At 39.9% G+C, this 15,172-nt stretch overlaps 1 protein-coding gene across 8 annotated transcripts in view; it reads left to right on the top strand.

The window, feature by feature from the left end:
* wasf1 (WASP family member 1) overlaps positions 1–2,696 on the top strand; it is a 92,191-nt gene extending 89,495 nt beyond the window's left edge. For 7 of the 8 annotated variants that reach the window (XM_053646238.1, XM_053646265.1, XM_053646208.1 and 4 more), the window contains 2 exons: positions 599–1,146; positions 1,518–2,696. In XM_053646238.1, the coding sequence (XP_053502213.1) occupies positions 599–1,146; positions 1,518–1,675 (706 nt within the window). In that variant the 3' untranslated portion in view covers positions 1,676–2,696. The remainder of the gene's footprint in view (positions 1–598; positions 1,147–1,517) is intronic. The other variant, XR_008388187.1, reaches the window with a different exon arrangement.
* The last annotated feature ends 12,476 nt before the right edge of the window (positions 2,697–15,172 follow it).

The following is a 15,172-nucleotide window of genomic DNA, read 5'->3' as shown; positions in this document are numbered from 1 at the left end:
GAAAATGAATCAGTAACTTTTGAACGAGCAGATTCGAGAATTCAACCGTGCTATAGTATAAAACCTAATAATGATCAAAACACAATAGTATTTAATTTTAAAGATGGCAGTTTGTGTATGCACTGTAATGCAGCTTCACCTTTCTGTTTCTTGGCTTTGTAGCAAGGCGTGACCTAGTTTAAAACATGATTTATACCTTCTATTCTCTTCAGTCTTGCAATCTTGCTCTCTTCCTCGTTCTCTCTCTGGGTGTATTTTTTATTTAAGACAATAAAATGAAAACTAAACTCCCAGAGCAATACAAGATGAGACGCTGGGTTTCCTCCATGTCCCACATGATTCACGACTCTCATGGTGATCTCTTTTGTTTTTAACACATAGAAGAACACTGAATGTTGTGAAATAGGAACCACAGCGTAGTCATAATGTTAATCTTCAGATCCCAGCCAGTATGATCATATACATACATACACACATATATATAAAATCCAACTAAACATCATCGATCATCAAAATTCATTTTGAAGTTCATTGCAGCCCTAGTTCTCTCCCAAAAGAGCTATTTCCTGACCTTTATTGTTTTTTATTTCTCTTTCAGCTCCAGTTCAGGTTTCTCTGACAGTCGTCCTCAGTCCCCGGCCCGCACTCCTGTCTTCTTGAACCCCAATGCTCCACCCCCTCCTCCTCCCCCACTTCCCCCACCCCCTCCTCCTCTCCCATCCACTGTATCAGGTTCAAGCATGCGCAGCACACCGCCACCCCCAATCCCGCCATTACCATCCCAGCTACCCCTTGCTATTCCCCCTCCTCCTGCACCCCTTCAGATTGCCCCTGGGGTATTACACCCTGCCCCTCCTCCCGTGGCTCCACCTCTTCATTCTTCTCCAGCCCGAATACAGCAGGACAAAGTCTTGCTCCCTGGCATGGGAGACGGCACTGTCTTACCTCCTCCACCCCCGCCTCCTCCTCTGCCCCACCCAGGGGCCCGAAGTTCCCCCCCTTGTCAGCCTCCTGGTCCACCCCCTGTGCCTTCATTCCCGGTTTCGTCTCCGCCCACTCACTCGGGTCACGAAGTCAAGAGACATCCATCAAACCTGCCACCAATCAGCGACGCACGCAGTGTCCTGTTAGAAGCCATTCGTAAAGGTAATAGGAGCTTTTGAGTCTATTCAATGGACTGTTTAATCTTTTTTTCTTTTTTTTGTGCAAACTCTTACTTGCTTCTTGCTTAGTCTGCTTTGGTAATATTCAAACTGTTCAGGCTTTTTTTTAGGCATTTTTAAGCATATTATGTAGGTTTAGTCTTTGGGGGCATATTTAGTAGATTGATCATTATTTTTGTGCATACACAGTAGCTTGTTTAGTCTGTTTTGGGAATACGCAATAGACTATTTAGTCTGTTTTGGGCATATTTATAAATTGTGTACAACTTGTAAGAAAACTTCATAAATAGCTTAGTCCCTTTGAGTAAATCTAGAGTGATTGTGTTTTTCTATCTCGCTCTCTTTCCCTCTCAGGTATCCAGCTGAGGAAGGTTGAGGAGCAAAGGGAACAGGAGGCTAAGCATGAGCGAGTGGGCAATGACGTAGCCACTATCTTGTCCCGACGCATCGCTGTAGAGTACAGCGACTCAGAAGATGACTCTGAGTTCGATGAGGTTGACTGGATGGAGTGAGAGAAAAGAAGAAGGGAGAGACAAGCTGAATATTTAGGAGGGAATGATTAAGAAATTACCATTTTAAGTAAAAATTGTGTCTCATTTTCTCTATGTTCCCTTTCCACGGTTCTCCATGTGGTATGTTTCAGGAGACTTTGTGTCTCCAGTTGTCTTTTTTCAGGATGTTTTCTCTCATGTTTTTTATACAACATAATTCAACTTATGTTGATGTTCTCAAGGTTTTCTAATGCTTCGATTTTACAATTAATGGAAATAAATCAAATGTTGTAGCTCATTTCGAAGGAAGGACCACTGTTTAGTGTTATGTAAAGGAGCAATGCATCTTTAGCATCTTATTCAATTCTAAGGCAATGCTGCCACCATCTGGTTTTCTTTTTGTTTTGTTTTTTACTTCATTTTATTTTACATGTATAAGGTAGACATTTCACATTTTAAATAGGCCAATAAACGCCTACATGAAATGAGGGCATGATCCATTAAAAAGAAAAGAAAAAAAGCTAATGTTCTCATTACAGTAATTTAACATATCTCTGAGCAATATGTACTGTCATTGTATGATTTTAATAAGAAAGAAAAAAATGTGGTTAAGATGCTCGTTTACTGTAAAGATGTGACAAAAAAAAAATCAAAAAAACAAAAGCGTAAGGTGTTTAAATGGTGCCGACAGATTAAGACAAGATGTTGTGTTTTATCAGGGTTCTAGCATTCAGAGGGCTCTACATGGTGTGTTTAAACCAATAAGGAATCAGACCACTACAGTATCAACTGAAAAGACCTGGCCATACATGTCTCCTTCTCCTGCCTTATGGTTTGTATAGACGTGTTGTTAAGTTGATGAATGTACTGTGCTGTTACTACTTTTTGCCTGCATTTCTAAACATTAGCTGTTTCTATGTTCCAGACAGGAAAATAAAAGAAGAAGAAACAACAACAACAAAAAAAGAACGAATAAAATTTTAAGGTGTACACCTTGTAACTTATGTAACTGTTTAATTCGCTTGAATTAATAAAAGCTAATGTTATGTTAAAGGTTCCATGACAGTCATATGTCTTCAGATGTATGCATGTTTCACATAATAGTGTTTTGTAGAATATATTGTTACCATTTCTGCTCACATCATGGAGGAATAGAAGTGCTGTCTGCGGTTTACAATGCGGTTAACACGTGTAAATATTGTACTTTACCAGATGATGGCACCACAAAATCAGACTAATTCTGCAGCTGTGTTGCTTTTCAAGCTTCTTAGTTTGAATGTGAAGCATTCCAGCCAGTTATTCAATGACTCCATTCATGAATCAATCATTTCAACTAGAAAAATAGTTACTGACAAATTTATCCACCATGTTACTGTGTTCCATGAGCATAAATGTGTATTGATGTGTATCAGTTTAGGATATCAGGATTATTATTATTACTACCAGTAGTAGTAGTAGTAGTAGTAGTAGTAGTAGTAGTCTAAGCATGTAGTGCTGAAACTAAGGGTGTAACAATGCATCACATTGCAAAAATGCCACGATGTGCATTGTTAGACGTGTATTGTTAGACCTCCTAGCTGAAACCCTATTCTCCTCTAAACATGGTCATCAGGCAGTAGTCCATCTTTCTACTCAGGTAATTGGCCTGAATGGGGCACTGCAGCATAACAGTTTAGATTTTGACCCATAAAAGATTTTGGCTGGTGAGGACTAGAAAATAAAGAAATGGTTCTGTAGATTCCTTGGCTCAGCAACAACAAAAAAAACCATGAGCTCCAGCCCATTTGATCTTGACCTAATGTATATAATCTATAAGTGCTAATTTTACATGTTTTGTTAATTTGTAAATTATCTTATAGTAATGATTTGATTACTTTAAAAGAAAACATGGACACCATCAGCCAAACAGCATTCAGCAGCTATTTGACAGCATTAATATTCATCTGTCATGACAAAACTTGAATTGTGTGTCCATGTTTTTTTCTTCCAGAAACGTTGTCCACAAGAAACTGGTTTTTAGACCATTTAGTCCCACCTATTCAAATTTAAGATAATTAGCATCATATTAATACATGTCCCTGCTTTTGAGAAGTACTCCTAGGATTACTTTTAATCAATTTAAATGGTAAAAGTACAAGAAAGAATGACAAATGGAAAAAAGAAATCTGTACTTTAAATCGTATTGATTTTAGTTAATAAAGATAAACTAGTGAGATTTCATTATGGAATGTAAGCAAATAATAATTAAAGAAATCTAGTGGTTGCTCGTTGATCTGATTATATAAAATAGCTTACATGGTATTAGCTAGCTGTATTTATTGGCTAAGTTTAGTTTATTGATTTATAAAGCACATTTAAAACAACATGTTGAAACAAAACACAAACTAATACCATGTATTTGTTTTGACAGATAGATTAGGTCATGTGATAAATTCTTGAACAAGAGTTTCTATTTCAGGGCATGTTTTAGGGAGGCAGGTGGAAACCTGAGAACCAGGAGGAAATCCATGCATACAAGGGAAGACCATGAGAGCAACCTAAGTGTCATGTAAAGTAGGCGCAGGACAGAAGCAAGTGCAGTAATGGCAGTTTAATCAAATAAAGTCCAACGGATCAGGCAGAAATCAAAGTACAAGGCAGGCTAGGGTCAAACGATCAAGCAAACAGGAAAAACTAGGCAGAGCAGAGAATCGAAGTCAACAGGGTAAACAAAGTCTATAATCAGAAAAGCAAACACAAGATAAGGCTTGGCAATACAACAGAGACTAAGCAACTGAGCGTAATACTTCGCAAAGTCCTTGTATAGCAATAGTCTCTCATATGTGTCGTTGTGAGTGCTGTGAATAGGATGCAGGTGTGCATGATTAGAGTGAATGTGAGTGTTCTGGGAATTGCAGTCCATGGCGGCCATGTTTGTAGGCCGCTGTGCAGGATGGGAAATGTAGTCACTGGTTTGCTGTGATATGGCAGGAACGCCAAAACGCACTCCCTCACCCAGCGGTCCTGGCCCTATGGGCAAAATGTCTTCACAACCCCTCAGGTCCTGGACCTGGACCTTCACTGGACCCCTCAGGTTCCAATGCAGGCATTGTCCGATAAGTAGCAGGTTCCTCGAGGAGCAGACATGAGGCTGGGGCTGGTTCGCCGAGGTCATTAGGCAAGACCCAGGCTTGGGAAGTTGTGTCGTCAGCTTTAGACAGGTGCTTGACTTGGTGGGCCATCTTGTCAACCCTCCTTGAGTGTGGAGCGATGTTCTACGCAGAGTAGGAAGGCAGAGCGACATCCTAATCAGAGCAGGAAGGCGGAGTGACATCCTCAGCGGAGCAGGAAGGCCGAGCGTCATCCTCCATCGTCTCTGCCGACTGAACTTGGTTAGCTGTGTCAACAGACTCAAGCGTGAGCAGAGCTTGGTTGTCCATGTCAGCAGACTCGGGCATGAGCAGAACTTGGTTGGCTGTGTCAGCAGACTCAGGCGTGAGCAGAACTTGGTTGTTCGTGACGTTGGCTTCAGGCGTGAGCAGAACCTAGTTGGTCGTGATGTTGGTTTCAGGCATTAGGAGAACTTGGTTGATTGTGTCAACTGACTCTGGCGTGCACATAACTTGATTGGTCGTGACGTCTACTTCAGGTGTGAGCAGAACCTGGTTGGTCGTGATGTCGACTTCAGGCGTAAGCAGAACCTGGTTGGTCATGACGTCGGTTTCAGGCATAAGGAGAACTTGGTTGTTCGTGTTAACAGACTCTGGCGTGTGCATAATTTGGTTGGTCATGATGTCGGCCTCAAACTGGAATATGGCGTGGAAGGCCACATCGTTGAACTCAGACTGGAACTTGGTGTGGGAGGTCACCTCGTTGACCTTTAGCTGGAACTTGGCGTGGGAGGTTACCTCGTGGAAGTTGAGTTGAAACTTGGCGTGGGGAGTTGCCTCGTTGACCTCAGACAGGAACGTATCTTGGGTGGTCGTCTCTTCAACTTAGGACAGGAACTTGGCGTGACAGGCCATCTTTTCGACCTCAGACAGGAACTTGGTGTGAGAGGCCGCCTCTTCGACCTCGAACAGGAACTTGGCGTGAGAGGCCGTCTCATCGACCTTGGACAGAAACTTGGCTTGAGAGGCCGTCTTTTCGACCTCGGACAGGAACCTGACTTGAGCGGTCGTCTCTTCAACCTTGGACAGGAACTTGGCATGACAGGTCGTCTCTTCGACCTCTGACAGGAACTTGGCTTGAAAGGTCATTTCTTCGACCTGGGACAGGAACTTGCTGTGAGCAGAGCTTAGGTTGGCCGTCTCTGCGACCTGGGACAGGAACTTGGCTTGAGAGGTCGCCTCTTTGACCTCGGACAGGAACTTGGCTTGAGAGGTCGCCTCTTTGACCTCGGACAGGAACTTGACTTGAGAGGTTGTCTCTTCAACCTCGGACAGGGACTTGGCTTGAGAGGTCGCCTCTTTGACCTCGGACAGGAACATGGCTTGGGAGGCTAGGGTCAAACAATCAGGCAAAACTAGGCAGAGCAGAGAATCGAGGTCAACAGGGTAAACAAAGTCTATAACCAGAAAAGCAAACACAAACGTATTTCTGGGTTGGAAATACGACAGAGACTAAGCAACTGAGCGTAATACTTCGCAAAGTCCTTGTGTAGAACCAGTCTCTTATATGTGTGGTTCTGAGTGCTGTGAATAGGATGCAGGTGTGCGTGATTAGAGTGAATGTGAGTGTTCTGGGAATTGCAGTCCATGGTGGCCATGTTTGTAGGCCGCAATGCAGGATGGGAAATGTAGTCACTGGTTTGCTGTGATATGACACTAAGCTTCCAGGGACCTTGACGCTGTTAGGCAGCAATGCTAAAAGCTGGCCACCATGCTATCTCTTAAATAAGTAAGAATGTCAAAGTAATAAAATGAAGCTGTCAATATCATTTAAACGGTATATTCTTTGGTAAAAGCATCTTGACACGTTTTGGCTTGAAGTATCTGTGTTTATTGTATATTTTTTTTTATTGTGTTTTTTTTTCTTGTGTATTGGTCTATGGAGTTGATCATGTAAGCTGGTTCTGGTTGCATGTGTAACTTAAATTAAGCAATATTATAATGTAATAATCATTGATAGCATAATACAAGTAACATTAATGCCACTGTAATGCAATAATATTCCTATATACAGTGTAGATCAGTGATTAAGGATCTGCACCTGTGACAAAAGTGCCAGAGACTCACATGGTTGATGCGTGTTTCAGCAGCAGTATGTTTCTGCGGCCAGAGTCCTGAGTCTTTAAATAATGGATACTTGGAAAAGAACTGTAACTTCCAGTGGCTCCCAAGAAACTAAGCCTGTGTTCTGACACCTTATTTCTTTTTATGTGTTTTTGTAAAGACAAAAAAATTCTGTGCAGTGATATATAAGCTAACAGAGATGTTATTAGAAATGACCGTGTGTACAGTTTGGGCCAAAAGTTTACATACACCTAGTCTCAGTTTTTCACAACACACATTTCATGTTACCATACATTTCCTTTGACAACTAAATTAGGGCATCTACTTGGTTCACATCAGAGGTAATTTTAAAACAATAAATTAGAGACAGATCAGTATGGCTAATATCGTGCAAAAAGAAGCCCCTACTTGAAGACAGGAATAAAAAAAAGCCACACAGAAGATTGCAGGTGATCACCAGGCTTTTGGAGGAGTGTTCTCTGATCAGATTAAACACAAATTTAACTGTTTGGATACAATGATCAGTGCTATGTATGGAGGAAAAGTGTGAGGTTTTTAACCATCCTAACTTTGAAGCATGGGGGTGGCAGCAGCATCATGTTGTGAAAGTTACAATTTGGTCACAAGTGGGTCTTCCAGGAGGACAGTGATCCTAAACGTACCTCCAGTGTTGTAACAAAATGGCTTAAAGTGAAAGTATTGGAGTGGCCATCACAAAGCCATGACCTGAATCTCATAGAAAATTTGTGGACTGAACTGGGAAAAAAAAAAGCATGTCTGAGCAAAGAGGTCCACAAACCTGACTCAGTTGTACCAGTTCTGTCAGCAGGAAGGAGCAAAAACTCTGGCAAAGTATTGTGAGAAGCTTGTGGAAGGCGACACCAAGAGTGTGATTCAAGTTCAAGCAATTAACAGCAATGGCACCAGATACTAACATCGTGTATGTAAATTGTTGACTTGTGGTGTATGGAGTTGTGCAAAATTGAGTTTGAATGTCTTTAGTCGAAGTGTATGTAATCTTTTGGGCTCAAGTGTGCATGTGATAACTTGCAAAGATATTGTAAAGATATTAAATATCATAGCATGTTCATTGATGAATGAGAGCAAATTAATAACCTCATCTGAGGACAGCATACTTTTGAATCTATTCATATTCACATTTTCTATTAGCTTAAAATGTTCATCAGCAGCAAATACCAACTATATTGCAGTGCTGTGCAGAAAAATTTCATTTCACAACAGGCCATTTTCGGTGTTTTCACAATCTACTCACTCAACTCTGTGTGAGAGGAGAGGAATAAAGTGCTTTACTGAGCACTTGCATCCAGGCCTGCCTATGTTTCCAGGAAGAAGGGTGGTTAATCATCATACACACATGCACAAACATCTGTGCATGCACTATAAACTGCACTAGGCACTGTGGATACATTAAATGACTAGTGCTAAAAGGGGGAAAAAATGCAGATATTCCTAATCATTGACCTTTGTTTGTGCTTGCCCACTGATTTAGATTAGTTTGTTCAAGAGTGCAATAATAGCTCTATAATTATAGACAGTATATATAAGTATATTTGGTAAAGTAACAAAGGTAGGTTTAGTAAAGTATGTTAGACAGTGGTCTCTCTATTCAATGTTCGGCACAATTTTCTCTGCAAAAAAAAAAAAAAAAACAGAAAGAACTTGGTAATTAGTCAACTTCTTTAAAAGCCTAAGCACATTCCTCTACATTTATGAAATGCCAGGTAGAACACATAAATGCCTCTCTTCTTCTATCTGCACTTTTCTAAGGTCTGGCTTGGCAAGGCTATTGAATAATATACATAGTCAAGAACAGCGTGGGATGAAATAAGCTCTCATGACTAGAAGCTTCACAGAAAATACCGCACTAAAATATTTTTGTCTTTAGTCTATCAGTTTCTCAGAAACTGAAGGGTTAAAAATTAATATAGAGGTTGGGGTTCAAAAAACACAAAAACATACAAGGAACAAAATATATGCTAGTTGTGTGAGTGTAGTGAAAGGACCAAAGGTTTAAAGGAGCATTGGTTTTATTATATAACAAATCATAGGGGAGTTTTTTTTTTGGAGCTCTGGTATCAGATAATAGGAGTATTTGGTTCATTTTCAGTACATTTTCAGTCAGAAGCATCATTGATGATGTGTCTCAGTGCATTCTAGGTTGTTCCTAGGATGGTCAGCAGATCTGGCTTAGCAAGAGACTCAATGACAACCAAAAATAATAGGGAGACAGGTGACTCATTCCGGCAGGAAGTGGTAGCAGCTCAACCTGCATCTTGTGTGAAGAAGAACAGACACTCTCTATGGATGTACCTATCAAATTATACCCCCATGGGGGCCCAAGAAGGAGGGAGAATGAGCTCCCCACTAGGACAGACCTAAAAAGTAACTCAAAGAAAAGGATTATCAACTAGAAGCTCAAGATGTATTTGCAACAAGGTCTGCAAAAACCCATATGGCCTCAAGATCTACCTGGCCTGAATGAAATGCTTGGCAAAGGAGAGAACAATACAGCACACATTCACCCCACAGAACCTCCGAGCGCCAAAGGCCACTTGACCAGTTGGAATCCATGTGCAATGATGAAGTCATCATTGCACATGGATTCCAACTGGTCAAGTGGCCTTCAGGCAGCAAAGATGATTGGCACCACTTTGAGAAAGATGCAATCTGAATTATAGAAGCAACATCTAAGTGTGAAATCTGACCCCAGGTTATTATCAGAAATCACCAGCAGCCACTCTTCCACTCTTGTGTTGCCAAGCAGAGGAGAGAAATGTAAAAGAATGCAACCTTTATAGCAAACCTGTTTAGCTTTAACAAAAAGCTACCTGGGCAGAAGCATAGCAGATGCCTTATAAGTGTTAACAAGGAAACTGACCAAGTCTTTGAGTGTCTCAGCAAGGCAGCATGAGTTAGGGCATCAAAAGACCCTCATAAGCCCACCCCATCAGTGAATTTTGATTCATTCTAACTGGAAGGAGGTTCAAGAGGTGGATGAAACAGCCAGAGCTAATTCCGCCCCAGAACCCAGCATAGTAGATTACAAAATTTATGAATATGATCATGATGCCTTTATTTGTCACATATACATTACAGTACAGTGAAATTATTTTCTTTTTGTTGTTACTTAGCTGGCATATAAACAATGACCAGGGGTACTCCAATTGCTCTGGATGCTCTTGAGGGTCATCTGGCACAGGTGGAGATGTGCCAATGAGTGGATGTGTGCAGAGGGCATATGAATGAATAGAAGAACTCTAAGAGGTTTAGAAGCATCTCAGTGCTTATAGGGGAGATCAAGATATCTTTCAGCATTTTGCCTCAATGGCTAAGAGAGATTCTCCACCAGAATGCCTATATTGACACAGCATTGCAGAAAGGGGGAATATCAGGCATGCCAGGCCACTTGGAGCACATGGCTGGCTTCACAAAGCTGGTCAGAGAAGCACAAGTTGGGAAAGCAGAGTGTGGGGTGGTGGCTAGTGGATGAAGCTCCCCAATGTGACAAAACCCATGACAAGGACAGATGGAGACTAGTTTAGAAAGAGGTGCAAGAGGGCATGGAGAAGCATGTGACTACAAGGCAATATGGTTACAGCAGCAGGGAGCCTGGACAAGATGGGAGAGCATGCTGCAGTGGAAGATCACTTGAACAGACAGGCAGGCAGGCAGGCCCCCTTAACACAAAGTTCTTGTTCCAAGTCATATACCTCTCCATATTTAGGGAAGGAGTAAGGCACCATCATGCCCTCTTCACCCTGGTAGAGGGTCTCTAGAACATACTACCCGAAAGAGCTTGGGAGATGGTTGCTACTACTGGTACCATGACGATGTGCTTAAGGTGGTGGTGGAAAGCACCTGTAATGGGAGTATTTGTAACAATTACAGTATTGGCCAGTCCTTAGTGTCTGCTAGGTTAGTGTTTAGTGACTGTATTTGTGTCTTGACACACCAAATATTTAAAGGTTTCAAGGATTCCATACGCTTGATGTCAAAATAAAGCCCTGCCCATTACTCGAACCTTAACCGACCTGTAATCTAACATTTTCCCCTTACCCAAAATGCAATAATAAGCCAAGGCATGTTTCGTGTCCTTCCTTGCTTGCTAGCAACATTACCCTCATGCAATCATAATAAGTAGCAAATGTTGGATTATATTTGCACCATTTGCGTAAAAGGATCAAAGTCTCATTTGGCAGTCTATTCCATTTTAATTTGAACTATCTGGCTGGTTGAAAAGTGGTTCTGACATTTCTGTTATATCTTGAAATGTCTGTTATATCCTGGTTTTGATTATGAAAAAAAATTCTGAAGCTGTACAATGATGAGAACAGTGACGATCCTGACTGATGCCAAGTTTGAATGTAATGTTTCCCAGTGAGACAGACAGCCACGATCCCTCTCCTGCTCACTCTGGAGAGATGGAGGAGGGTGCATGGGTGCAGCATCAATGAATAAAGCATCAAATGAATAAAGAGAAAGGGAAATGGAGCAAGACAGGCAATGACAGCCAGCCAAACCAATGAAAACTTATAGTGGTGAAGAAATAGTTCTTCAAAAGCCACAGTAGCCTAGTAACTGTACTAAGTTATTTACTATGGTAATAATTTCTTATAAGCATCATTCTAAACTTAAATAATGCCTCTTGAAGCTCTAATGTGCTATAAATAATTCCTCTGTAACTTATAATCATGTGGTAATGAACGTGTCATTATTCATTACAATGTCATGTGTTGTACTCAACACAACGTCCTACCATGTCTGTATAAATCTATACATTTCTGAAAGTGACTTATTACAAGTATATTATTCATTTTGTCAAAACGTTTCACTTCAACATGCAACCCAGTGACTATCACTGCTATAGATTAAAGAAATAAAAGTTAGCACTGTGTGATTAGGAATAAATGTGCTACAGTTGACCTTTTTCACAAATGGCCATGGTACTATAGCAACCACCGCAGATGCATTTTAAAATGAGGTTCTACTATTAGGCCCATCGGGTCTTTGTGAATGTTTGGTGATGTCACTTTTATGGATGTCAATAAAACTCAAGCATCTGTAAGAGTCCCGTCTCTTCAGTCGGAGTGACAACATGGACTACATACAAACACTAGACCACACGTCATTCAGCTTTCATGAACCAGAACACACTGTCACCGCACACTCCCACCACACACTGTCATTCAAGCTTGCTTGTAAAAATGTGTGATGTGCGTCCCTGCACCCACACCTTTCACACAGCTAACTGGAACGATGGAGATAAATTAAAATATGACTGTAAATCAAATCTGTATTATTTGGAAAGTCAAGGGATAGTAGCCACATGCATTTATAATGCAGCTGTCCCTGGCCTTTCCTGTCTGAAACAGATGGCCTTATGAATCTCTTAACACATCTGCATTTTGTGCTAAAACACAGGGCAAGTGATTTGCTGTTCATCTTACAACAGGGTCAAATTTACCAATTTTACCAATTGACCCACTTAAATTTATAGACTTCACTCCCTGGAATCCTGTGAAACACAATGGCACTGGATTCCTATATTATAATCTGTACAGTTTTAATTAGATCAACACTCACTGTCCTTTTAGGACCTTCTGCAATCTGCCAGATGTACAGTTGAAGCCAAAAGTTTACATAAACTTTTGGCTTCAACTGTACATCTGGCAGATTGCAGAAGGTCCTAAAAAAGAGTTAGTAAAAATTGAGTTTGAATGTCTTTAGCCTAGGCTTTACTATTTTCTAACTTTATCTTTACTAACTCCATGCTGTGTTATCAATTAGGGCATCTACTTTATTTCAATTATTATTATTATTATTATTATTATTATTATTATTATTGCTGTTATTGTTATTGATATTATTTTTTAAAAAATAGCTAAGAAACAGATTTATTTCAGCTTTTATTTACTATATCAGATATTCAGTGGGTTAAAATAAAATTTAAAGGCAGTCTCAACAAATACTGACAAAGTGTCTGTAAATACTTTTCAATATTTGTTGACATTGCCTTTTAAAATTTTTTTTAATGTATTAAAATCTTGGCGTTGGCCTTCCACAAGCTTTTCACAATATATTACTGGAATTTTTGCTCATACCTTCTTACAGAACTGGTGTAACTTAATCAGGTCTGTGGGCCTTCTTTCTCAGACATGCTTTATCAGTTCAATCCACATATTTTGTATTGGAATCAGGTCTGGGCTTTGTGAGGACCACTCCAATACCTTCACTTTGTTGTCTTTAATCAATTTGCTACAACTTTGGAGATATGCTTATGATTGTTGTCGTGCTGGAAGACCCAGTTGAACCAAGTTTGCATTTTCTGGCTGATGACTTGAGGTTTTGCTTAAGTATATCTAAATAATCCTCCTCCCTCATGATGACATGTATTTTCTAAAGTGCACCAGTCCCTTTTCCAGCAAACACCCCTACAACATGATGCTGCCACCTCCATGCTTCACACATTTTTCCCAGAGATGTTGGCTGAGTTTCTTGGATTTTCTCATGGTATCAAGGGTTTCATGGTATCAATACAGCCTCAAGTGTACTCTCACTTAACTCCTAATTATGACAATGGACCACTCAGAAGCTTCTAAAAGTCATTACATGTTTAGAGACAGGCCATTTATTGAATGTAAATTTTTGACCCACTGGAATGCTTATACAGCAAATTAAAGCTGAAATAAATCTGTTTCTAATCGATTGTTTTAAGATTCAAAGCAGATAGCTTAAGGGCCTTTCGCCCTTAACGTTTTTCGCTGTGTTTTTTTTTTTTTTGTGTGTGTGTGTGTGTTCACACCCAGGCATTAAAGGCCGTGAGGAGCTGAATGAAAGTACAGATTCACTCCCTGACATTAAATGGCACTTATTGAACAGCAGAAATATTCCGGTACACAAGGTGGCACTGCACAACTGTCCATTTCTGACACCCGCTCATCACTGAGAAGAAAAGAGAGCCAGTATTTATGTCTTTAAGACATTTATACACTTTTTGTGCAGGTGTGCACTTTTGTGAAATGTGAGGTATTTGGTGATTTGGCCACTGCAACAAATACTTCTTTAAAGCTAAATCCATAACGTTCTCATTTTAAACAATATACTCTTTTAAAATAAGTCATTATTGGAATTATATCAAAGTCACAGCAATATCATTAACATACTGATGGGAAGACCCAGATTATATTATTTAAAAAAAAATTGGGGGGAGGGGAGAGGTATTGTTGTGCCCAAAATATTAATGTTCCTGCAAACTGATGAAGTGTTGAATATGAATAGTCTTTTTGTGGTCAATATGATAATACAATGCTGCAATAATGGGTCACTTAGGTATTTGAATAAGAGGTTAATAATACTTATATATATATATATATATATATATATATATATATATATATATATATATATATATATATATATATATATGCCAGGTGCAAAATAAATACAATGGACTATCAATCAGCGGATTATCATTTGCAGGGAAGAGACAAAATCAAACAATACTATTTAGTGTAGAAAACAACACTGAAAGAATTAAATAGATGCTTTAAAATATATTCTTGCATTTCAGTGTCATCAAAAAATATAACCACAACATAATAAATACACTTATATAATATTTAGTGCGTAATTTTGCGTCTGGTGGAAGGACACCTTGTTTATGTGTGTAGGCAAAAGGATTTATTAGCAGTGAGCATTTTATTTCGGGTATGTCACTTTTTTGACAGTTTTGTACTTGAGCGCCATCAAGTCATACTTTTATGTAACTTCAACGGCTGTGAGCATGTGACAAAAGCGCGACTCTCATTGGTCAGGCAGTTTTTAACATGGTGCATCAAAACAAAAACAATAAACGAACCCCTCGACGTTAAAGATAAAATGTGACGCTTTGACGCCACGTGTTTTACTCCTGGGTGTGAACTGACAGCCATTGGGACGTTAAACAGACTGTTTAACACGCTGAGAAAATCGTCCCGGTGTGAACAGGGCTCTAATTGACTTACCAAAAGAAATGTAGGCTAATAGGAAATGTGAGGAGTTCAAAAACTGAGATTGGATATCTTTAGAAAAACAGTTTTAACAGATGGAGATCACAGAGAGAGGTCACATGAACTATGAGCTTACTGCATGGAAGAGTGGCCAAGATTCCTCTATAAATGCTCTCCAGACTTGTTAGACATTACAGAAACTCACTGTTGTCATTTCAGAACACAATGACCTAGTTTAGAAAACCTTTGATGCCTGAATATTGTGTTCAAATAAAACAATGCAGTGTTCCCAAGGA

Source organism: Ictalurus furcatus, chromosome 2 (genome assembly GCF_023375685.1).
Source record: "Ictalurus furcatus strain D&B chromosome 2, Billie_1.0, whole genome shotgun sequence".
NCBI classification, from domain to species: Eukaryota; Metazoa; Chordata; class Actinopteri; order Siluriformes; family Ictaluridae; genus Ictalurus; species Ictalurus furcatus.
Note: the sequence above shows the minus strand (reverse complement) of the source record. Positions and strands in the feature narration are given on the sequence as shown.